A 27,345-nucleotide genomic window follows, 5' to 3' on the forward strand; every position below is an offset into this window, starting at 1 on the left:
AAAAAATAAATAAATAAATAAATAAAATAAAATAGATAACCAAAAAAAAAAAAAGAAAAAACTTCTCAAAATCTAAGCTGTCAAATCATTTAGCATGGAGGCAAATTGTTTCCCCCAAATTCAGTAACTCTGAAGATAATGCTATTTTGCAGCAAAGGGGAATTTTTAATGCTCATTATGAAATCTCAACATCATCAAGCAAAGGCAAAATACAGAGCATATTCTGTTTAAGAAGGTTGGGAAGAAAACAACAGATATTGAATTTTTAAAATTAAAACAATAATAATTTGGATGCTTCACTTTTGAAAAAGTTGCATTCATGTGGAATATTTCATTCTCAAATAAAGCCTGATAAATGAGGGATTATATGCTGTACTTATTTTCTATATTTCTGTGATAAATGATAATAGCTCCTCTAACCATTTCTGATAGGTAGTATTTTTATTTCATTATCTTTCTGGCTCCCTTTTCCAACTTCTCCAAGTTATCCACATTTCATTAACTATACAGCTCTTTCATCTTGTATTTGCATCAATATTGTCCAGAAGAATGCTTACTTTTTTTTACAAGTATTATACTACAAAGTCATTTGCAAGTGATATGACTCAGCTGTGGTTTAATCATGACTTATCAAATTTATTCTTCTAAAGGGTAATATTTTGATTTTATTTTGTTTAGTTGCCTTTACTCCTGTTAGTACAATATTGTCCCTAAAATCAATTATATTTATTTTAAATTTTTTCTTCAACTTTAAAAATAATTCATAATTACCATAACCCAGTTTTAGATTTACTCTGTTTCTTTATATGCTCAGAAGACATTATTACTTAGGTACAATTCAAATTCACAAGGTCATCTTCACTTTCTTTTTCCACAGAGGAGAAAACTGATCTATTTATATCATGCAAAAATAAGGTCATAGTTCAACTTGAAGTAAACTCCATATATTAAAATCACACAGTCAATAAATGTCATTATTTATTATAAGTAAAATTTTCCTAAGTACATTCACTGAATCCCAGAACACATAGAAATAAACAACTGCACTTTTTCCTTCCCAAGTAACTAACCATAGAATAAGAGCAGTAGGTATGTAATATAATTTTCATCATTCCTAAGGGTTAGAAATCACAAACTTTGCATGTAAAATAGGAAAATATGGCCCCTAATGGTTGTAAAATAATACTCAGTTTGAAATGCTGCAATAAAATTATATTTGGGTAGCTAGATATTAGTGTTCCAAACAAATAATAAATATGGTTTTGGATCAATTCGTCAAAGTATACAAAATTTTTTTCAGTATAAATTACTAGTTTTTTAATGTCCTATAAGATGGCAAAATACTACAATGGTGCCATGTTAAGAAACTAGTTTGGGGCAGTGAAGCTCTCCTGTATGATACAGTAATAATGGATGCAAGTCTTATACATTTGTCAAAACCCATAGAATATATAATGTGAAGTATTAACCTAAATGTAAACTATGGACCTTACTTAATAATATGTCAGTATTGGTTCATCAATTGTAACAAATATGCCATATGACCCATAATACAAGGTGCAGATAATAGAGGAATTTGTATGCAGGCACTGGAGGTCTATAGGAACTCTCTGTACATTTTAGGTCAACTTTTCTGTAAATCTAAAACTTCTCTAAAAAAATTAAGTCTGTTAATTTTTAAAACACTGGTTTGTAGGGAAGTGGTTGAATTTTATTAAATAACTGGTTAGTAAATAACTTTTAAATTTTAATGTATTAATTCAACCATTAGTAATACTTTCATTGCAAATTGGTTAAAAATGAGAAGGCTTTTGGCACTATGTATTTCATTTATATTCTGATATCAATTACCTTTTTACCATAGAATTAAAATCTTAAGGTTATCATCAAATTATAGACTTTTATTTGGCATTAAGATTCTAGAAACTCTTTGAAGGATTAGGTCTAGTTAGCAACAGGACTATGATACTATCTCTAATGATAAAGGAAAGAGCTTAACAGCAAAGCTCTCCTGAAATCCACACTTCTAAATTTTGATTTTCTGCTTTTCTGCTGAGAGAATAGTTTAATTTCACAGAAAACAGTGGTATCCTTCAATGTCATGTGAGTATGTTTTTCACTTTTTTAGGATCAGGAATTCTCATCTTTGTTTCACTCAATTATAACAAAAAAGATTGAATCCAAACCATTCATCACAATTCTACCTGAGGGTCCTTACACGTATAAATTAACAGAAAGGTTCCAATTTTAAAATATTGCTCACAACAATAATAAATATCTGGCCATACTGGGAATGAATACTGGCCCATATTTGCTGAGTATTGTAAAACCAAGTATCTTGGCAGCTTCTCCTTGCAGAAGAAAGTTCAGAAATGACAGAAAGGCAATCTCCATTCCAACACATTTTAATTTGTTGTTTACAACTCTGTGGTGTCAGACTACAAACTTATAAACATGATTTTTTTAAATGCCTTTGGAAAATGTCCTACTACAATATTTATAGCACATTATATTCAAAGTATAATGCAATGACTTTTAAATCAGTTGCATGAATTATAACTCAGTGCCATGATGACATGAACAATAATGTAAAAATCAGATTCACAATTTACAAAAGTGTTGGTTGAGAGATTGAAAATTGATATTTAAATCAGGCATTTAACATGTATGAATAAAAATTTTTAATCAACATGAAAATATCATTGTGAGATTAATGTTAGAGTTATAAATAGAAATTCATGTACTTTTCACATTTTTGCTGCCACTGTTGATATTTAAATGACAAAAGTGTATACAATACTGTGCAGTCAACCCAAATTATTTCAGATGTGACAGAATTGACAACAGCCAAAACCCACATTGAAAATATTAACACATTCATCACCAAGCATCGTGCCTTCAAATCAAGTATCATTTGGACTTTTCCTATCTTTTTATCACAAATATATTATTTCCAAAATCTTGACCCTATGGCTACAGACACACACATACACACATAAATAAATACATATGTATAAATGTAGATAGACATTTGGAGTAACTATGCAGAATCACATTTATAAAATAAAGTTTAAATCATATACCAACTTCTAGAAAATAATGGAGTTTTTAGTATACTTTTATCACTAAGATATATGAAAATGGTGGTAAAGATGAATAAATGTTACCGAAGTATAACAAGTTTAATATGGCTTTTGGTAGATTTTTATATAAAAGTCATTCTCATATATGGCTCCTCAGAACAGTGAAAGAGAAGATAACATCCTTCGCCCATCAACTTACGTTATAAAGGAGCAGGTTCAAAGTGCTGACAAATGTACCATTGTTCTCCCTCACAGAAATAGCAGCTGAGGACCTAAAACAGATTGAGGAAAAGGAAGGCGTTGATGAGATTTTAAAAGTTTCAGTTATACCTTAATGTTAGATTTAAGGCAAAAAACTCTTGAGTAATCCTGACATACTTTTAACTAGGTCTGTAGTATGCATACTGTTTAAATTACTGAACAGATAAATAATCAAAAAGCAAGAGGGACTAAGTAAAGACAAACTGTTCTTTATGATCTTTTTATTTATAAAGGAACCTTTTTTACATTTTTTATTATTTACATGAAACTTTTGCAGAAAAACGTCATTCCAAAGAAAATTGAATCTGATGCGAATACATTTTCATCAATTCCACTTCAGTAGAAGTTTCATGAGATCAGGGACTTTGTTTTACTTTGTTCACTGCTGGAACATTGCATGGCACGTAGTAGGTGTATAATATTTATTGAATAAATGAATACATTTCCATGTGCATTGAAGTTCAGGAATGTATTTAGTGGGAAAGTTGAGGGGAGCAGAGTGAAAGACTATGACCTCCTTCCCTCTGCACCTGTATCCTTTTGACTCAAGGCCTTTATTTTCTTGTTTTCCACATCAAAATCTTACTTTTGACAAGTTGTTTGTCATTATTGTGCCATTAAATCATCTCTGAATATTTTTTACCTGAAGCAAAATGTGTCCTCCACGTTCCCTGTGACTAAGATTAAACAATAACTTTACTTTTGTGATAGAAAACCCTAGAACTGGAGAGGGAAAGTTCTTATTCAATCACCCCATCTTGTCAAAAGTATTTCACAAATCCATATGGTTATATTGTAACGTGGATGTATAACTGTCTTGGAGTATGTGCTTTGGGAGTAATGAATGAATACATGACTATAAACAAAAGGCAATGACCGCAGTCCATGTGTGAAGCTCTTTGGCTCTGGGTGACACCACCTTTCCGGGGAAGCATCAGCAACTGTGCAGGTGACACCTCAGCAGGAGGCATGGAAACCTCAGATTCTGGGCAGCAGAGTCCACCAGTGAGAGATACGGCAGAGAATGAAGCCAAACAGGACCCCAAAATGCAGTGACCGAATGTTCTACACACTGGAAACAGGACAGGCCCTTCTGGACTGCATAAGCACCCAGAGTTCTTGGGTTCTTGGGCAGTTCTGAAGGGAGCTAGGAGAACCCAGGGCAGGCACCTGATTAGTTTGAGCCAATTTTAATTGGGGGGGGGGAATTAAAACTGAGCTGTTGATATGCATCATAACAATAACACTTACAGATGGATAGAGAGGTAGATAGGTAGGTAAGTAGATAGATAGATAAGACCTTATATGGCTTCCATTAGATTGAGTTTAGCTATTCTCAACAAATCCTACTATCTTTATAAGTCCCTCAAGGGTAAAAATGACTCAAACCAAAAGACAATATGAGAAAGCAATAATAAAATGTGACTTACGAAGCAAGCTGGGTATTATTAACCAGGTATTCCAATGGATAACTACAACTAAATTTGTAAAGAAGTCCAGGTAGATAGCTGATGATTGTTGGTGGGTCTGGAGTATCAATATACCCTGAAATATTTCCTATTTGTACTGAAGTTGCATTTCCATAAGCACTGACTCCAGGAATTGTGGATACCTGTTAGAATGGTAGATCAAGCTCAGTTATTAAATAGTTACATGTAAATCTAGGCATTTCATATGCAAAATAAAACATGAGACAGATCATTTCTAGGGTCTGTTGCCACTATAACATGGCATGGTTTTGAAATTATACACATATATGCTACTTATAAGTGATCATATGTCTTTTTTTTCTTCCTCTCATAAAGAGGGTGATTTTATTCTTTTTTAATTAGTTTTTATTGGAGTAGAGTTGATTTACAATGTTGTGTTAGTTTCAGGTGTACAGCAAAGAGAATCAGCTATACATATACATATATCCACTCTTTTTTAGATTCTATTCCCATGCAGGTCATTACAGAGTATTGAGTAGAGTTCCCTGTGCTATACAGTAGGTTCTTATTAGTTATCTATTTTATATATAGTAGTGTGTCTATGTCAACCCCAATCTCCCAATTTATCGCCCCCCCGTTCTCCCCTGGTAACCGTAAGTTTGTTTTCTACATCTGTGACTCTATCTCTATTTTGTAAATAAGTTCATTTGTAGCATATTTTTAGATTCCACATATAAGCGATATCATATAATATTTGTCTTTCTCAGTCTGACTCATATGTGTCTTTTAACTAAATAAAACTTCATATAACCAAAGACACTACACTCATATTTCACAAATAAGAAAGTAGAGAGACTATATGTCACTCGTTGTGCTGCAGCAAGTAATTTGAAAACGCTCATGGGTAAAGTCCAAATTCCGTGGCACGGCCTAAAAGACCCCTGTTAATCTGATCTTGTTTTCCATGTTAGCTTCACGTCTCCAGGCTCCCACTCTTGGTTAATAATGTCCCAGCCCGAAGGCCCTTGTTGCTCTGGCCTTTGTGCATACTCCTCCTGCCTCCACTCTCCCCTCCTCACCATGACATATCCCACTCCTCCCCTGGATCTCATCTTCCCTGGAAACTTCTCCTGACACACCCCACAGCTTCTATTCATGCAGTCACAGTGCATGAGCAGTCTGACTCAGCACAGCCCCATCCATAATCAGAGCTCTCTGTGGGCAGGGGACCCTCCTGGTCTTGTTTGCCTTTGTCCCTTCAGCATAGCTCAGTGACACCAGCATCTTGGGGTCCTCGAGATAAATTCTGAACAAATGAATTAAGGTCACAAATTTTCCTAGGGTCGATCTTCTCAGGGTCTTCCTCTGTGGTACATGGAGAGTCTCATCCCCTTCCAGGACAATAGTTCATAGGTGGGTTGCAGAGGGATCATGAACTCCTAGAATTTATATAAAAATATTGTCCATGTGTATATTTTCCTGGGACTGATTAGCTTTCATTTCTCCAATCCCACTAAAATTTAAGAACCAGCATTTCAGGAATAATTAATAATGTTCTTGACCTTCATAATACAATTGAGCTTCTCCCACCATGTCAAATACAATATGATGTTCAATTAATAGTTTTAGCAGATATGGAGACCTGTAACATTTAATTTTCAACAATAGAATATACTTTATACAAGAACCGAGGAGCACATGGGCAAAGCTGAAGCAATTATCTAGCTGACTAATGAAGAGAACCAAAATCATTATGAATGAAAACATTTTGATTCTAATCCAGATGATTTAGTAGTCTACTTAATTTTTCCCATACAGGACTATCCTTGGAGCAAACTCCAAAGGTGGTGACATCTAAGACAAAAATAAAAAACTAAGTGATTCTTCCTCTCTACACATCGCTTGCCTGACTGGCTAGCTAAACATGCAAATTCTGTCTGTGAAAAAACATTATATACATGTATTTATATATATACACATAATATATACCTCAATTTTTATACCAGAGTAATTCAGCTCTAAAAAAAAAAATGAAGGTACACACACGAACACGTACACACACACACACACACACACACACACACACACACACACAGGCTTTGTCTGGCATTTCTCCCAAATCGTTTTTCCAGAAGCAGGGGAAGACTGAAGTCAAGAGTAGAAAGCTCCTTGAAGGAGAGGCCTTGGGCTACCGTGGGAGGAGGGGCAGTACTGCTGCTCTCCACATGGGCTCCCTCCCTCCACATGGAATCTTGGATGTGTAATAATCAACCTGCATCACTCTCCCTCACTCTCCCTTAGGCCTACTTCATAACCTCTCTGCACACAACCCAGAGAGATGAAGAAACGTTTTCAATAAAAAGAGTCAACAATACTCAAGCTGTAGACTTGGAAATGGTCATGGGCACAACATTCTAACTGCCCTCCGGGAAAAGATAAAGGAGATTCAAAGAAATCTCTTTTTCCTGTCTCCTATCTCCCACCACGTCTTAAAAGTCCTGCCCTTAGAATAATCAAGCTTTCCCCCTTAATCCCAAACAATAATTTATCAAGAGGAAAAACTGATTTCTCCTTCTTCACTGCGCTAAGTGGTCATGCTCATTGAATCTTCTTTTTGTCTTTGCTAGGATTAACCAATAAGACTATATTTAAACAAGCAAAAGAAAAAATAGTGCTAAATGAATTTTAGTGTAACACTCCCCAAACACAATATTTTTACTTCAATTAATTTTAATTCCCAGGAGAGTGAATGCCTCTTACAATTCTATTTTTGGTGTTCAATGCATGCATAAATAAATGAATAGTGTAGACTAGTGGTTCTCATTCAAGGTGGAAATATTTGAAGTGGTGTTTTGATTTTCACAATGACTGGAGAGAGCGTGCTACTGGGATTTCATGGGTAAGACTGTGTATGATAACATTTTGAAATTCAAAGGACAGTCCCACAGGATGAAGAATTTCACACTGGAAATGCTAAGAGCTCTCTTTTACAAAACAGTGGTGTGGATCATTCAATGGTAAACATGATACCTAGAAGATTCTAAGTTTCTCATTCTATGTTTCATCTTTCTTCCTGAATGAGGTCACTAAGAAGCAATAGGCCAGGTGATCCATTGCCAAACTGAGTGGAATATAAAAGATACTTCCATAAAAAGCATGAGGAACAAAGCTAATGATAAACCGTAGAGACATATTCCTCAGCGTCACTCACACAAAATAATGTTGGTTAGAGTAGCACAGTTAATCTCAGGCCCCTCAACCACCAGCTACAATAAACAGAACCACTACTGGAAAATAAAATTGTATGATTGGGAGCAGAAGCCTCAAACAAACAAACAAAAAAAACAAAAACAAAACAAACAAACAAAAAAGAAGCCTCAAACAGGCAAAGGAAAGCTATTTGTTCAGTTTTATTGGAATTTTTTCTTGAAAGATAGATTGGGCTTCTGATTATTTCATGAAATTGGGAGTTTTTTTAGTTATGATCCCCAAACCCAGCACACCATTTCACACTAATCTTACCACTAACTTGTTTCCACAGCCCTCCAAGGTGCTGAGATTGATGATGAAAATGACCACCGCAGGAAAGGTGTTGTTATTGATGAACCCCCTGCAGTGGGAATCCCCATGCCTTCCGTTCAGTGCCAGGTCTGTTTCAGAATAACCAGAGAAAAGTACTGTGCAAAAATTAATCTTCATTGTAATGGCCTGGACCCCACAGTAGACATTGATGTCTCTTTCAGCTGAAATAAAAAATATAGAAAAACAAACAAGTCACGAAAGCACAGCATGGGGTTCAAGAATAACTTTAACATCCCCTGAGGTATTTTCATCCCCTTGGTCTGTTTAACTCATTCCTATACTTGAATACACCATAATCCAACGTGAAAGTATTAGGAAAAATAGTCTTTGATTTAGTTGTTTCAGGAGAGATCTTTGAGTGTAGAGATTATAGTTCATCTCTGTTTTCTTGTGCCTGGTACACAGTGGATGTGCATTAAATGTTGATTGGGTAGTGTAAAATGATTGGAGAATTGAGTGGAAAAATATTAGGCTACTGAGGAAATTCAGAAGAGAGTAATTGAATTATTTAGATAACCTGTCTAGAGTAGTGAGACTCACTACAAATGATGCATTTTCTCAAGTGTAAGGAAGAAGCAGTTAAAATCCATCCTACGCCAAATTGTTCAGCACTTTGGTGTTTTGTAACCCATCTTATCCAGGATGTACAAACAAAAGCCATCCATCCAGATTCCATTTTATTTTATTAAATTATACTAGAGAGGAAGAGAATGAAAACTTATCTGTTGATATTACAGTCAGACATGCAGTCTACCCTAAGAAAAATTTGCCAATGACTATGCCTGAATAAAAGCAATTAACTAGGCATGAAAATGTAAATACACAATTTGCAGTTTTCCATGATTCCATGAGTTATCAGTGAAGGGATCCATTCCAGGTCTATAGAGGTGAGCAGGCACACACACACACACACACACACACACACACTCACACACTCATACACACACACACACACTCACACACACCCCACACACAAGATTTTCATGTCTCTATTTAGTTATTTTTCTGCATGTAACGAGGAAAATATATGTAGAAAATGGAGAATTTGGCTGCTGCTAGGTAATTCCCCAGTGTCAGAAGCTTTTAGTTTTATTGGTTTTGGTAACTGTTACAGATTAAATTGTTTCCCTCCCTCCAGAAAAAAAAAAAAAAGATACATTGACTCTTAACCCCCAGTACCTCAGAATGTAGTAATTAGTTTAGATGAGGTCATACTGGAGTAGGGTGGGTCTCTAATCCAATATTACTGGTGTTCTTCTAAAAGGAATATCACGTGAAGACACAGAGACACAGGAAGAAAGCCATGTGAAGACAGAGAATTGGAGTGACACACCTACAAGCCAAGGAGCAGCAAAGACTACCAGCAAACCACCAGAAGCTGGGAAGAGGCCAGGAAGGATTCTGTCCAGAGTCTCAGATGGAGTTTAGCCCTACTGATACCTTGATTTTGAATTTCCAGCCTCCGGAAGTGCGAGAAAATAAATTTCTGTTGTTTGAAGTCACTCTGTTTATGCCACATTGTTACAGCAGACTTAGGAAATTAATACAGTACCCTTACCAGTCTTTAACACTCTTATTTTTTACCACTGAGATAAAGAATCTGAAACACACACCTGTTTTTCAAAGTGTGAAAACAAACAAATAAAAATGGATTAGGCTGACTGGAGAAATCACCTTGATTGTTCAAAAAAGGAAAAACAAGCAAAATAAAATTTTTTTTGGTAAATGATCTAAGTAATATGTAAATGTCATTCATGACTTTTTGGCATAAAGTTAATTCGCTTAAATATATCAGTTCTAATCTATGGGTAAAAGTGTTCAACAGCATATTTCTTTGGAGTGTTTATTCTGCATATTGGTTTTTTGTTGGTAAAGTGAGTCATATTTTGAGGATATGAATCAATCAAAATGGAAATTTCTATATTTGATTATGATTTCAAACTCAATACAAAAAAGAAAAATTTTTTTCATAGCAAAAGATAGAAAGATGGAAAATCTTTTTCACGGCCAAAAGGCAAATTTTAGGCTGCTTAGCATGGAAAACTCCAAGCAATATGCCCTTTGTAGGTGGAAAATAAAATGATATTCCACAGATGAAGTATACTGTGCCAACACAGAAAATAATAAATACCATTTAAAATTGGGAGAATATCTCTATTAGCTTTCAACAACATTAGCTGTTCAAATGCAACTATAATTTTTAAATGATGCTCTTATTAAAATAATGAGTTCATTTTAACAAATGTTTGAGTGTTTCAAACATTCAAACTTCAAATTACATCTTAAATCTGTTGATTTTTCTCCATATTTATGCTATTCCTTGGTCTATGCCATACTTATATTTTCCCCTAGAATATTACATTAACCTCCTAACTGGTTCCTTTGTTTCTACTCTTAATGCCCTCTGATTAGTACAGCTGTTAAAACTTGAATCCAATCATGTTACGTCTTTGCGAAGATCTTCAACAGCTATTCATTTCACTCAGGCCAAAAGTCCAAATCTTGAACCAGGTCCTCAAGACTCTCTGTGATCCACCACCTGCCTACCTCTGCATTCTCATCTACTCTCTACTATCCCCCTTGCTCCCAACATCTGTTTCACTGAACTCTTTTCAGTTTTTTAAATGTATCAGACTGAATCACAGAGGCCAGAATAGTGGTTACCTCTGAAGGAAAACTGTCAGTTGCCTCCTTAGCGCAGTAGGCAGCGTGTCAGTCTCATAATCTGAAGGAAAACTGTCTAGAATAGGGGAAACAAGGAAAATCTGGAGGGTGATAAAATTGTTCTCTATCAATCTGGGTGGTGATAACATGAGTGTATATATATGTTAAAATTTCAAGACACACCCTTAAAATTGCTGCATCTTATTTTATGTTATTCCTCAATAAAATACCATATTTTAAAAAGCCTAATATAGGTTACACAAGACCTTCAATCAGTTTTTTTTCCCCTCTGTAGGATGCTTCTCCTATTCCCAATCTTTGTCTGAGGAACGCCTACTCATCCCTCAGGTCTCAAATTTCATTGTCTTTTTCCCAAAGACTTTCCTGATCCCAAATCTAAATTATGCTACTCTGTCTTATGTTGTCGTATTGATTTGGAATCATATATGTATTTGTATAATTGTCTCCTCAATAAATTGAAAGTCCCAGAAAGCAGGAAGCTATGATATTCATTGATGTACTCCAGTGAGTAATTAATTAATTACTCAAATAAAGTATGGGGCAATAGACTGCACTAAGGATGTACAAAGTAGTGGTCCTTTTTCTTAGGTAGATCACAGTCCATAAGAGGAGATAGGTGTGGCCCACATTTACAGAAAGATTGGACAGAGAACCATGGGGTGGCATAGAAAGAGAACCTTACCCAGACCAGTTGATTAGGAACAGCTTCCTGGAGAAGATGGCATTGAACTGAGTTTTGAAGTATCGGTAGGAGTTAGCTACAAAAAGGAGTGGGAAACTTACAGCACAAAGGGGACAGCATGAATGATGACAGAAGTGTGAAATAAATATGCTCAGGCTGGTTAGGAGCTGGACAGTTCCGTTTTCATTTGAATTTAAAAAGCAAGGAGGAAATGGTAGGCAATGAGGCCAAGTAGCAAGCACATAGGCAAGATCACAGGAAACCTTCACATACAAAATGGTCTCTGTAAGTTAGCAAAATGTCTACTTAAATGTGAAATCAAATTCTCAACTACTAGAGCATGCACTAAGAACTCTTTATGCCTGGGGAAATAGAGAATGAGTATCATTGCATTACTTGGCATACCATAAATGTATGGAAGTTAATACATATCATTAAATATGTTACAAAAGAGGTATCACTCCCTTAACTTAAACCAACTAAAGATTTTAGCTTCCTCTCCTTTGTCTGAGAATTAATTGATGCCTATGCTAGCTTAACAATGGCTGTGATTGCTTTGTCCAGACATAGTGCTCTCTTCCGTTTTCTGCTTTATAACTGGAGACTTGTAACCCCTGCAGTGGAACTGAATTTGCTACAAGCTGATCTCACTTGGAGAAATGATAACAAACTAAAGACTTTACAGTGTAAGAAAGGATCTGTTCAAATTCATCCTAACCTAGCTTTCTAAAGACTTTTCACTGTCCCTTCCAAGGAACACATTTTGCCCTGGTTGTAGATACTAAAGACATCTATTCAGCACAACTTTTCCATTTGTGAGGCTTTGAGGGAAACAAAAATGCTACTTCAAGTTGCCAAAGAGCAATTTCTGCCAAAAGTAGAGAAATTTCTTTTCAGTTACTGAGTAACAGTTGCTCTCAACAACTAAATTTTTTTAGCCTTTTTATTGTCCAATCCCTGGCCTGAATTGTAACATCCCTTTGAACAACACTGCAGTATTAAACAATCCAATGAATACAACCTAACGACAAAAAATAATCAAGGAATAAACATCTTTAGATGTTTGGTTTCTAGTGTTTTCTGTCTAAAGATACTACGTATGTCTAAAATGGTAGGCCTGCATACAGAGTTTATGTGCAGTTATGCTGCCAAAAGGGTGATTTTTCCCCTGATATTTAACCAAGCTAATTATTCATAGCAAATTTTAAAATGCAGTATTCAATTGAATTCAGATAAAAATAAAGAGATGTTCTGCACTCCTCTTACCTACCAATCAGGTAATGAGTTTGTCTCAGATTTTCAAAAATTATGCAAATTTAAATATCCTGTCACACTAAATATCCTGTCACCATCTATCTCACCATGTACAAAAACATAGCCTGATATGAGCTTCATAGAATATGGTTACCATATAAATGGAGTAAAAAGGGAATGGATCCAATTCTGTATATGTGAATAAAAACATCACTCTACCTATTTATCTCCAAGAAAGTTCCATTCCTAGAACACCTAATATACTTTTCCCTTTAGACATAATTAATGACAATATATTCTCAGCATATGATTCACATATTTAACAAATATATCTATTTTCTTTTTCTCAACAATTCCATACTCAACTGGCTTACATCCAAAGGCATCCAGATGAGGCTAATGATTCCTAGTTTTTGATACATGGAATGATTTTTTTTTTTTTTTATGGCTCACGGGCCCAACCGCTCCGCGGCATGTGGGATCTTCCCGGACCGGGGCACGAACCCGTGTCCCCTACATCATCAGGCGGACTCTCAACCACTGCGCCACCAGGGAAGCCCACATGGAATGATTTTTATCTCATCTCAATACTATTAAGTTTGAGACCTACATTTCCTTTCAGTAGTGTCAGAATATTTAACATGTTCTAATTATTACCTGGATTAATAAGGGCACAGATCAATGCAAGTATTCAAATAATTTGCACACATATATTCTGCAACACAAACAACCCAGAATTGAACTGAACTCAGCACTGCAGTGCAGTGGCTCAAAATGTTCCTTCACTATTGACCTGAAAATGTAAAAATCTGTATGAAAAGCAATTCTGGGTGTCAGTGTAGATTGTAAAAAAAAGGGTGGGGTGCACAGGAGCTGAACACACAAAATCAGTGCCATCAGTTTTACACAGGCTAGAGGCTATTTGGTCCTATTTATTTTCAAGATCTAAACTACATGCCACTTCATGTTAACAAAGTATCAGAAAAAAGCATTTGTTTATATACAGTATGATAATCTCTGTGCTAAACTCTGAGAATAAAGACATTAACAGGACTCCTTCACTTCAAGAAACTCATGGTTGGGTAAAGGACACAGAAAAAAACAGACAATTGCAATGCAGTTGATAATGATATGACAGAGGTTTGAATACCACGTTATATACAACCATGTCTTGGTAGGGCACAGCTGTTTGGAAGGGATTGTTGGGAAGAAATGAAACAGTTCCAATTGGCTAAATTTTACAAAAAATTGATTAGATGATGGCATGAAGAGAAGGGGATGTCAGACTTATGGTCAAGTTTCTAGCGTTAGTGACTGGGTGGATTATTCCCTGAGATAAAGAATACAGGAAGGAAAAAGATGATGAGCTCAGTTTTTGAGAGGCTGAGGTACATATGGGACATTCAAGCAGAAATATACAGCAGGTAGTTGGAAATAAGAGTCTAATATTTAGAGGATAGAAAAGAGTAAGAATTATAAATTTGATAATCACCAATACTCAGTACATCAATTATAAACAATAATAATAGGTGAAATACCCATTGAGAGCACTCAGGTAATAGAAATGGGCTGAGAACAGAAAAACAATTTCTAAGGCTTCCTTTTATAAGACTTCATTTTTCCAATGATATATAGTCATTCTCTTCTGCTCCATCCCACATCACGTTAACTATGAGTCTACAATATCACCTACATTATACCTGGGAGTGGATATTTGCTTTCCCACTAGATTATGAACTCATTGAAAGCTCTGAGTTTTCCCAGCGTGCCTAACAAACACTCAGCAAGTGTTTATTAAAATATGTTTAATTAAACTCTTTCACAAACAACATGCATGATTTCTAACTTTTTAATATCAATTTTCAAGATTCACAAAGAAAATATGTGCTCAATAATATAGGTTCATCTTGACTGTTCATCCAGAACTCATATTTCCTATCTGTACTCTGCCAACTGCCTGAGATGATTCCTGTTTTCAGACTTTTAGAGGAACATCAAAATTCTCTAAGTCAGATATTTTCTAATTCAACACACTAAATAATATGAAATTAATGGATCTTTGCTATTTGTTTAGGTACTTAGCTTTTTTAAGTGCATTACTCTGGCAATTAATTATCTTGCTTTATTATTAATAATAAATTTTTAAAGTCATTTCCCCTTAACAGCAAGGGATTTGCTAATCCCTACTATCATTAATAGCAAGCAAGTGCGTGACAGCCAGTTGGGGTTGACATAAACACTGTGGTATGTAACAACATAAAGCTGGCAAGACATCATGAGTACCACGCTCCAATCAGCACTTCTTATGAATATGCATTACAGAGAATCTTATTAAAATGCAGATTCTGATTCAGTAGATCTGGGATGGGGCCTGATTTTTACATTTCTCACAAGCTCCCAGGTGATGCCAATGTTGCAAGTGAAGGGGAGCAGAATATGCCACCCCAAAATATGCCTCTTTGGCATAAGGATTACCTTAAATTGATTATTTTTAAGAAACGGCAGGGGTTTCCCTGGTGGCGCAGAGGCTAAGACTCTGCACTCTCAATGCTGGGGGCCCAGGTTCAATCCCTAGTCAGGGAAATAGATCCCACATGCATTCTGCAACTAAGAGTTTGCATGTCACAACTAAGGAGCCCACGTGCCACAACTAAGACCCAGTGCAACTAAATAAATAAATAAATATTTTTTTTAAAAAAGAAAAAAGAAATGGCAGACATAGGAGAATCCCTGAAAACAAATGGAAGTTACTCTTCTGAAAGAGACATTTACATTTATAAGGGAAATCTCCATTTGTAAGTGCATCTCCTTCTCTGTACCAGGAAGGAAGAGGGGAACTAAACCTCCAGAAACTCTTACAAATGGAGGCTACAGACCTAAATCTGCATAACAACCGTACTCCTGTTTACTGTGATTTACCTGATGACCTCCCATGACTGGCTGCCCCACCACCACCATCTCTTTTGTCTTTAGCTTGAGATGGTATTTAAGGTAGTGGCTTGGGCCATTTCAGGGAGTTACTCAGTTTTCCTGGGTATCACCCATGAATATAGGAGGTTTACTTGTTATTAAACTTCTACTTGTTTTTTTCTATTAATCTGTCTTTTATTATAGGGGGCTTCAGCTAAGAACCTAGAAGGGTAGAGGGAAAATTATCTTTCCTCCCCTACACAAGTCTCTTAACCAACTGAGTTACTTAGTCATAACTATACATTTTGATTGAGCAGGAATTAATCCTTAGGTGGATTCTATCAGGTGGGATTAAGCACTCCCACCAAACTGTATGATTTATAGGCTTACAAGAGGGAGAGGTCTGGATGAAAAAGGGACAGGAAAGAGAGAGAAACAAATTGTAAAGGGGATGGGTGTGTGTCTGAGTTCCTTCCTTTTTGAGGAACTAACTGGTTTGAATTACAATGAAAGAGGGTTGTGAAAGACTTTGTGAGACTGAACCCAAATGAGTCTACTTTAGGGCTCAGGTGGCAATGTGTGAAATAAAATTGGGAAGAGGGTCAGTCTTCTCCTTCCCCACCTCTACCCCATGCTACAAACCATAGCAGTTTAATAACCAGAGGAGCAGGACAGTTACCTCAAATGGCAACTATGCCCTGGGGACTCCACAAAACAATTGAAGGAGACCTGTGAGTCTGTTGTGAGCAACTGACGGCTCTGTGCAGTTCAGATGCAGGCATTCCCATGAATGTGATTGCACCTGGATCCATGGGCTGGTTTATACACACTTAAAGGTAGCATTGTTTTAAAACTGATTGTATGAACCAAAACCTATTCAGTATAATAGGAGGAGTCTTTTCTGTATGCTGAAGACTGCGCTGCCTTGTAGTACCACAGAAATCTCATCTGGAAATACAGGACACTCATCCCTCAGTATCCATGGGGGATTGATTCCAGGACCACCCTTGGATACCAAAATTTAAAAGAAATCCATGGATGCTCAAATCCCTTAAATACAATGGCATATGCAGTATTTGCATATAACCTATGCACATCTTCCTATATATTTTAAATCACCTTTAGATTACTTATAATACCTAATACAATGTAAATGTTATGTAAATAGCTGTAAATACAGTGTAAATGCTATATAAATGTTTGCTGGCATGCAGCAAATTCAAGTTTTGCTTTTTGGAACTTTCTGGAATTTTTTTTCTGAATATTTTCATTGAGCTTGGTTGAATCCACAGATGTGGAACCCATGGATATGGAAGGTCAACTCTAATTTATTTCCTGGACTCCAAGAGATATTCCAAGACTATATAATCTTAGCAGATTATAAAAGTAATTTATATATCATTTCTACTTCTATCTCTATAAAATGAGAGTAGCAATATTTGGCACTACATAAACTTAAAATTGCTTAGAAAACAGATGTTATATGTGTTGTTTTAACACAATTTTTAAAGTTAATTCTCCTCAACTTTTCATACACTATTGAGCAAGAAGTTTAAAAGGGGTATTGATATTTCAACTACCCAAAATACCAGCGGCTGATGAATAATTTAAAGTGGATTAGGAATTCAGGTTTCCCCTCTGTATTGAACAGGTTCCTCACCACCTCAGTTTTCCCCTTCTGTTTCTAATTAGCAAATGCAAGCTGCATTTCTGCAGGGCTGAAAGAAATGCATATGCAGTCCTCTATAAACTTTGCAGGCTTCTATTCACACTTGCTAGAACGAGAAGAGTTCAGTCATCTTTTTCAAGCAGAAAAAAGCATATAGGTTTTACGTATACAAGTAGAGGAAATGAAAAATCCATGCAATAAAGAACTTTGTTATTAAATAAAGAAGAACAATTCAGAACTCTGAATTGTTCAGTCACTGAACTTGCTGACTAATTCCTCTTCTCTCCACTGCACTTTATCACTGAAGATTAATCAGGATGTGATCTGCAATCGCTGCCTCGATCAGTTCTTCTGCCTCATCTGGTGTAGTAATTGTAGTCACAGCTGCAAAGCAAAAGCAGGCATCCTCTTCACAGCTTGGAGACCAAAACACTACTACTATGTAGGAAGGCAGCAGAATTGGCCTTTCTTACCTACACAGAGAGACAGAACGTATTCCCTGGGATAATTATTCCATAATCCACTCTTACTTTGTCTTTGGGCACAGAACAGTGCAATGGTTAAGCAAAGCCTAACACAAAATCAGGCAGCTCATTTTACTTGACCTGCCCATGAAGTCTATCACTGAAATAGGTGATTCTCTATTTTATTTCCTGGGGAACACTGGTACTCATTGAAATATTAATAAATATTATCAGAGAAAAAATTTCCTTAGTCAAGCTGGTCCTGAAAAAGCTAAACAAATTTTCCTACCATATGATTTTTCAAATTCTTCAATGTGACAGTTTCCATTGTGAGTCTCCATTTACACATAACTTTTAATTTTAGTTTTTTTGAGATACAATTGACATACAGCATTATATAAGTTTAAGGTGACAGCATAATGACTTGACTTACACTTATTGTGAAATGATTACCACAATAAGTTTAATTAATATCCATCATTCATATAGACACACAAAAAAGGAAAAAAATGCTTTTTTCCTTGTCATGAGAACTTTGAGGATTTACTCTCTCAGCAACTTTTAGCATATTTTAAATACAGCATACATCAGTGTTAACTATAATCATCATGTTGTACATTACATCCCCAGTATTTATTTATCTTATAGTATGAAGTTTGTACCTTCTGACCACTTTGATCCTTTCTCCCTTGCCCCCAACCCCTGCATCTGGTAAGCACAAATCTCTTCTCATTTTCTATGAGTTTTGTTTTTGTTTTTTAGATTCCACATATAAATGAGACTGTATAGTATTTGTCTTTCTCTATATGACATTTCACTTAGCATAATAACATTTGCAGTCCATCCATGTTGTCACAAATGGCACGACTTCCTTTTTATAGTTGAATAGTATTCCATTGTGTGTGTGTGGTGTGTGTGTGTGTGTGTGTGTGTGTGTGTATCTCACAACTTTATCCATTCATCTGTTGATAAACACTTTGGTTGTTTCCATGTCTCAGCTATTGTAAATAATACTGCAATGAACATAGGGTACAGATGTCTCTTTGACATAATGATTTTGTTTCCTTCAGATATATACCCAGAAATGGAATTGCTGGATTATATGGTAGTTCATTTTTATTTTTTGAGAAATCTTTAAACTGTTTTCCATAATTGCTGCACCAATTTACATTTCTACCAGCAGTGCACAAGGGTTCCCTTTTCCCACATTCTCACCAGCATTTATCTGTTGTCTGTTTGATGATAGCTATTCTGACAGGTGTAAGGTGATATCTCATTGTGGTTTTAACTTGCATTTCCTTGAGGATTAGTGAGCACCTTTTCATGTGCCTACTCTCCATCTGTATGTCTTCTTTGGAAAAATGTTTATTCATTTGTTTGCCCATTTGTAATTGGATTATTTGGTTTTTGGTATAAATCATTTTTTAAACTTAGTATTCAAGATTCACTTTAAGGCATCATGGTTTGATGGAAAGAGCTCTAGTGTTATATCTCTGACAATTGCTAGCTTTGCAGTATTAGACAAATTCTAATCCTCAATCTCCATATAATAAAGTAAAAATTAAAAAGTTTTGTAGGTTTATTGTAAGAAATAAAAGAATTATATAATGTGCCTAGCATTCTAAACATGGAATTTATTCCTTCTTAGCACTATTTCAAATAGATACAAAATGACAAGTCATAAAACATTGACTTACGTTCAGTTTCCCATGACTGGTTAGTTCACCATAAAACAATGTCAGGCCACAAAGTTTCTGGTGTCATTAACCTAATCTCTCCTTGATTGTGCCTTCATCATTAAAGACTTCTTTAGAGGCTTGAAAGTTTAGGCCGACCCTTACATATACCATCTTCTAAAAGAGGGGCTAGTTCTGGAAGGTATCCATTAGTTGCAGAGGCCAAATGCATTTATCTGTAGGTTTCACTTTGGCCAAATAATTCTTTGGTACTCTAAAAGTCAACTATGGGTTGCATTTTATTCTTGGAAGAGCATAATTATAACATCAGCTGGGCATGAGTTTATTCCCTGCTACTAGCTTAGATAGGCAAGAGTTAACTACCTTTAAAATTAAATGGTATCCCTTTAAATTTAAAATGAATTAGACCATGGTGGTTCCCTTGGCTTAAGGATAAATGGCATGGAAATTAAAAAAGATAGTTCTAATGTCATGAAACAGCAAAGGTCAGATAGGGTGAGATGATTATTCTCATCATTATTAACATTACTTTGCATTTAGATAGCTCCTCTCCTTTGCCAGACTCATTCTAATTCTAGCCCATTGCTTAGTAGCTGAGCAGCTTGTGGAGCTCCTAATGACATCAAGGGTGATCCTGATGTGGAAGAGAAGCCACAAGTCAAGAGGGGAGTGAGCAATTAACCTTCAGGCTTTATTTGCTCACTCTGGTCTTCTTTTGCAAACAACCTGCAAAAATAGGCTTACTTGAAAAGACTACCCATATAAACTTAAAGCCTCTCATGGAACTTTTGATTTATCTGAATTTTAGATTTTTTTAAAATAAATTTTAAATTGCAACAATGTGTATGTGTGTGTATAAATTTGGAAAGTTTGGATATTTGTTGTCTAAGCCCAAAAGTACTAAAAGTGCTAACGTGTAAGGACAAATACAAATTAAAAATAAGAGGTTTAATTCTCCCTGTTGAAAATAAAGGAAGAGACCATTTATATCAGAAAACTTGTAAGTACTTTCTCTTCTCCTTGAAATGTATATAAATCCTTTTGAAAATTAGATAGGACTTGTGTGAGCTTTATGATGCAGGGACGTCTTTCTCAAGGACTTGGGAACCATCTCTTAGAAATGTAAACATCAAGGAAAATAGTATCATCTCACAGTCTGGGGAGGGTGGGAGCCTCACTTCGGTGGGAGCTTTGTTCCAAATCACAAAAGTACCTCCTTTCATAAAGATATGAGAATTTTATCTTCCCTCTGGAGAAAGCTAATACGCTAACACAGATGGTCACCTCAATTACCAGATAAATCCAGGATGAACTATACGTGACAAATGGTGCTGTCAAGTCCTCTTACTTGAGGACTAATTATTATTTATTTTGAAAACATGTATGCAATGGGTTGCCTCTGCTTGACTATGTAAAAGAGTGAGATTCCTTTCTGTCTTTGCAAACTTTTAATGAATTGCCTGGGTTGAGCATCACATTATGGTTTAATGCTTATTCAATGATCAGTGTGTTCTCATCTCTACTATCTTTGTGGAAAGAATTTTTGGGTTGGGAGAAGATTTTGTTTTTAGTTATATTTCCCCAAACATGACTGTGCTTTTAACTGGAATAATGGATTCAAGAAAATAATAGAATACCGTCAGCTGTTCTCAATCATAATGCATATGAGACTCATCTGCAGGGTTTAAAATACAAATTCCCAGCACCATATTCAGAGATTCTGACACTACATATCTGCGGGAAAGCAGTAAAGTCCACACTGAACGACTATCTCAGGTGATTTTGACGCTGATGGTCAGTGGGCACCATTGTAAATGGAAGTTTTAACATAATTTTTAAATTGTACCAGATGAAAAGTACTTCCTTTTGCTGTCCTAGTCACTCCTTGGCTTATTTACAGGTTTTATTTACCTTTACAAGTATAATACATCATCAGCTAGTTCCTCTCTGCCGAGCAATCTTCTTACATTCTGGCCTTCTCTTTTATCCATAACGGGGTAAGACTTGACTACCTTTCCCAGGCCCCAGCCAGGCCTCTGGCCCCTCACTCTCTGAGGGCCTCTGCCTTCCACTTCAACCAAGAAGATGAACATAATTAGCATCTCTCAACTTCTCTGCCTCTGTCTTTTATTTCTCTTCTCTCCTAAATCAAACAAACAGCTGCCACTTTTCCAAGGTTAACTCCTCCACCCGTACCTTTGATCTCTTCCATATTTTCTTTCCTCATTACATCAATGTCTTTGTTAGTATTCCTAGTCTCTGAATACTTTCCATTTGCTCATGTAGACTCAGGTGTCTCTAGTCCTCTAATCCAAAAAAATCTCCTTTCTCATTTAAACTGCTGGCTCAGATTACTCCTCCCTTTCTTTCACCACCAGGGTTATTTAAATAGTAGTCTATTTCCACAACTTTCCTTTTCCTACCCCTCATTCATTGCTCACTCACTGCACAGGGATTCAACTCTCACACAGCTATTTTCGGTTTCAACCTCTCTCCTCAGACCCAGGTCCATATTTCCTACTTCTGAGTAGAGGCTGCCACTCTGCTTTCTAAGAGCACTTCAAAGTCATTATTTTCGAACCCACACTTCCTTTCTAAAACATGCAAATGCCCTATACTTTTGGCGTCAGTTAACAGTATCGACATCCAGTTATCTAAGTTCAAAACAGCCTCTAGCCTTCTCTTTCTCTCACTTCCCAAGTCAAATCAGTTCTCAAGTTCTGGGGAGTCCACCACAAAATACTGCATCTCTTTTTTTTTTTTTTTTTTTTTTTTTTTTTTTTTGCGGTACGTGGCCTCTCCCGTTGCGGAGCACAGGCTCCGGACGCGCAGGCTCAGCGGCCATGGCTCACGGGCCTAGCCGCTCCACAGCATGTGGGATCTTCCCGGACCGGGGCGCGAACCTGTGTCCCCTGCATCGGCAGGCGGACTCTCAACCACTGCGCCACCAGGGAAGCCCCTGCATCTCTTAATAACTGTCTCCTTCTACTGCTTCCACTGCCACTGCCTTCATGACATTTCTTTCTGCCTCTAGTCTCTTCTAACTTGATTCTGTCCTTCACACTTTCCCCAACGTCTGCTTTCTGAAACAAAATGTGACCACATCAAACCCTTAAAAACGTATGTTTAAAAAGATGCAATGGCTCTTCATTGCTTACAAAATGAAGACAAAACACTTTTATTACACAAATAATACAAAAAGTATCCTTGCCAAAACAACTGAACCTGAATTTATTCAAACCTCTAGCTCTCTTTAGTTGACAGGTTATACAGGAAAAGAGGAGCATGTTAAATAACACATAAGAGTTACAGTCAACCAGATCCAGAGTGTTGGAATTCTAAGAAACAAATTACCAAATTATTTAAAGAGATAAATGGCATTTTAAAAAAGCAAGGGACTTCTATAAATTAAGACAGATTTAAGAAACACGTCAACAAATGCACCACGTGGATTTAGAAGCAAATTGGCTGAGTATAAGATGATATTGAGTAATTATTGTTGTTTATTAGATATACAAGTGTAATGACTTTTTTAAGTTCTTTTCACTTATATATATAATGAAACATGAATAATGAATTTATTTTAAAATACTTCAGAGATGGAGGTAGTAAGGAGAGATAAACAAAATTTATAAATGTTGACAGATGATGAAGCTGTATGATTACTATGAGTGCTTTTTTTACTAATCTCTACTTTTGCATATGTTTGAAATTTTCCATAGTAAAAAAAAAAAAAATCCTATCATTTGTGGTTTCAAAATCATTAAGAACCCTGCCTTAACTTACCTTTGTAAACTTGCCTTTGGACATTCCCCATCCTGACCTCCTTATTTTACTTAACCTGTCAAGTACTTTCATACTAGGTCTGGGCTCATGAAGCCATTCCTACATACTCTTGTCTTTATTCTGGAGCAAGCCAGATTACCTCTCGTCAAATAAATTAGAAACTTCACATCAACTACCTAACTACCTACTGATTGCTCTATGCAGGTGTGTTGTTACTCTGGCATGCTCCAAACACAGGAGCATGTAAAACATTGCAGAAGGTATTTCAGTTTGCAATACATAAGTAGAAAAGTAGTTTCAGATCATCTAATTCTTATTTTGTAACTATTGAACTGTGGTTCTATAACTTTAGCTGATATAAAAAGATGACTACTTAAGTGAAACCTTAAATTACCTCTAAAAAGTACAGATTTTAGGAACCTGTGGGACATGTCCATCAATATGGTCAAAATCTCATGTCTGTCATAATATTGATGGGTTGCTATGAAATGCATTCTGAAGCTGGTGTGTGTACTTTGGTAGTGACCAACATTTCATTGAAATAGTATTTTTTTGAGTATTGCATAATATTTCACAGTCATTTTCTGAGTATTCTTCCTAAATAAATTTATCAGCATATAAGGGCAATTTTTAAAGTCTGAATTAATTTATGAGAAAAAAGCCCTCAATTAGACAAATTTTGAATGACATTAGCCTCTCCCAATTTTATCAACCATTAGCCAATATTTTTCACATCTGTGAGCAGTCATTATAGTAATATAAACTACAATGAACACTTTGTATGTTAATGTGGTTTTAAGTTACAACTTCAGAAAAATGTCTTTTGTCATTTGCCATTTGTTAACATCCACTTAATACAGACAGATATCCCCCTCATTTTCCATATGTATTTAAATGATTTACTATTCAAACATAATCGCTCTTTCCAGATACAATTAGAGAAAAGATTGGGTTCAGACTTACCAGGAAATCTACTGTGGAGGTTGGTGTCACAATTGTAGCCATTGAACTGAGCAGACCCTGGAAGCACTCTAATTGTTAGAAGCAAGAGCAACCATATCCATTCCATTGCAAAACCTAGAAAAGAGTTACTATTCATGTGGACACCACCAGCCTTCACTCTCACTTGCTGGGAAGACTGAGGCTGATCTCAACTCACTGTTGGATAGGCGGGCTGTCTACATCCATGCAGGCAAAGCTCATTAAAGACCTAAGGATTATCAGAAATAATTATCAACAATGAGGCAGAGATTTTGGCTACAATATTTCAAAATTATTTTTATTCTTTGACTCCAGTTTGCAAGCGTGACAAAGCTAGGCTTTTGTAGTAGAAGAACTAAGATATAAATCATAACATTTGCAAAATAAAGATTTTTATTATAAATAGGAAGAACTCAAACCAAGTATTTAGCAGATTAGAACAGCATAGCTAGGCAGACTGACTGATTTGGAGGCAATGCTATAAAGCACCAATATCCATAGTCAGAGGGATTTAACATTCAATAGTTGATTTTCAGAGAATTCTCAATACTCTCAATAACCAAATAATGTCAAAAATTTCCTCTCAACAAAGGAATTCAGGATACTACTGCTTCTCAAAATCAATGGTTTGTATATCATTTTCCTAGGAAACAAAGGAATAAAGCAAAAGGGAGAACAGAAAAATACTACGTGTAGAATGACATCCTGGTTTCTCCAATGGCTGCTCATTGGTGGTTGATAATTGATACAGAAGTATGAAAACCTTGAATTCTTAGGAGAGTGTAATGGAAATTGTCAATGTGTGTTGAACAAATAAATATAAATTGACTTTAATACTTAAACTCCAGTCAATCTGGTATTTATTTTTTTTTCCTATTCAACCTTTTATTGTCCTGATAAAGTTAAAATATCATCCAGAAGTGCCCAACTTATTCTCAGAGCATAGTTTGTGCACTGGAAAAAAATCTTTTGGGTTGGTGGTTTTGGTCTGTGTTTTAAAAACAAAAAGAAAATAAAACTGCAAATGGCTTATTCAAATAATTTATTGCATTTTTAAAGCTTTGGGCTCGGGGAAAAAAAATGATGTTTTAGCTGTCCTTAAAGATCTGCCCTTAGATTATCAATCAAGTCTTTAGCAAAAGGAAGGAAATATGTCTTGCTTTTGAATCATCATTTTAATAGAACATGTTTATGGTGAACAAAGTCACTTTGGTGAGGATGTGGGAAAGGAAAACATGAGTTTACTCCCCAAAATAGACACAAAAACTATTAATTAAACAGGGGCTTCCTTCCTTAGGCACTATAACATGCCACTCAGGCACAAACCTAGTCACTTTAGGAAGAACAGCCACATGTCTGGTTAGTTCTAATCTGCTAGGACACTCCGGAAACAGAAGACTCATACAAATGGCTGACCCAGACCCTGGGGTCTCTTGGCCATGCCTATGCCTTCAATGTCTAGCTCCTCAGGACACTCCAAATAGACGAAGACAGCCTTGCTCTTCTGGAGTCTTTGGAAGACTTTTAGGAAAGACAGCAGCTTGCGTCTGAACGGTACATCCCATCACACACACAGTGATGCAATGCCCCACCTCTTCCTTCTCATGATGGGTCCCATTAACTCCTAGAAGGCACTGGAGACTCTAGACCCACACTGTTGTCTCTCAATCTAGAGAAGTCTCCCACCCCTAGGGATTCAGAGTCAGGAATTTTCAAGAGTGTGTTATTTTTATTATTCAAAAAGGCTTTCTAGCTTTTATATTGTCTCACAGGAGAAAAATAATGCTTATTGAGTGGATGCTGTATACAAAGAAGGCAGTGTGTTGCCAGATCATTTACCTATAGTCTCTCATTCAAATCCTTATAAACACTGGATGATACAGGAATCACCACTCCATGTATAGAAAAGGAAAAATAAGTCTCAGGATGCTAAAGTGACATGGAAAACAAGTGGAGGGACTAGAATTCAACTCTAGATCTTTCTGATAAGAGCTTGCTGCACAAGCTACCTAAATATCATCTGTTATTAAATAAATTTTATGTTATTTTGGTTGCCATTTATCATCAGTTGTTTTCTTTAGTTTTTAAAATCGTGTACCCTTTATTAGATCTTTTCATATAAAAATAAACAAATTCTTACATAGTGAATGCAATTTGTTTAATAGATGTATTCAATAATATGGGCATTGTGAGGAAGAAAATTATTTTTTAAAAAGGGAGAGGAGGTCCTGATTGTGGAAACAGTGAGAATTATTACTACAGACTAAACTGGACACATCTATGTTTAGCAAAAATGGTTAAGAAACACGTGCTACTTGAAACGGACCACTAATAGCAGTAGTAAAGTCTTTGCTTTACAACATTAGATCAGATCTGAGGTTGTCCAAAAGACATATCTCTACACTTTGAATAAGACTTAGAGCTCTGTCATGGAGATTAAAACTCTTAATAAATATTTTTTTGACAAGAAGAAGGTAGAGGTAGAAGGCAGCTTGCTTTAACAGAAAATCCATTGATTTTGATATCAGCAGATACAGATTCAAATTCCCCCTCAGGCATTCTCTAGATTTAGCATTTGAAAACCAAGAGGATGATCATAAGACTTTATAAACTATAAACACGTAAAGAACATTGCACAGTCTGGACATACAGAAGGCACTCTCAATCCCGTGGAGAGGGATGGTGACAGGGTCTGTGCTCCTTTGACTAAGCCACATGCTCTGGAGCTAGACTGCACAATACAAAGGTGTCCCCTGGGCTAGTAACAGCCCTGATTAGTTGAATCACATTATTATATTTATAATGTGATTTGTATTGGTCTGTGTTTTAATATTATGGTACATTAAGCAGGGGAATTTTGA

The 27,345-nt window shown here is 36.0% G+C and overlaps 1 protein-coding gene across 2 annotated transcripts in view; it reads right to left on the reverse strand.

Moving 5' to 3' along the window:
- Positions 1 to 27,345, reverse strand: part of ZPLD1 (zona pellucida like domain containing 1) — a 66,093-nt gene that overhangs the window by 17,703 nt on the left and 21,045 nt on the right. For both annotated transcript variants that reach the window (XM_055085755.1, XM_028487865.2), the window contains exons 2-6: positions 24,663 to 24,713; positions 24,467 to 24,580; positions 8,297 to 8,517; positions 4,775 to 4,956; positions 3,283 to 3,355 (exon numbers count right to left, since the gene is read on the reverse strand). In XM_055085755.1, the coding sequence (XP_054941730.1) occupies positions 3,283 to 3,355; positions 4,775 to 4,956; positions 8,297 to 8,517; positions 24,467 to 24,572 (582 nt within the window). In that variant the 5' untranslated portion in view covers positions 24,573 to 24,580; positions 24,663 to 24,713. The remainder of the gene's footprint in view (positions 1 to 3,282; positions 3,356 to 4,774; positions 4,957 to 8,296; positions 8,518 to 24,466; positions 24,581 to 24,662; positions 24,714 to 27,345) is intronic.

Source organism: Physeter macrocephalus, chromosome 1 (assembly GCF_002837175.3).
Source record: "Physeter macrocephalus isolate SW-GA chromosome 1, ASM283717v5, whole genome shotgun sequence".
Classification (NCBI taxonomy): domain Eukaryota; kingdom Metazoa; phylum Chordata; class Mammalia; order Artiodactyla; family Physeteridae; genus Physeter; species Physeter macrocephalus.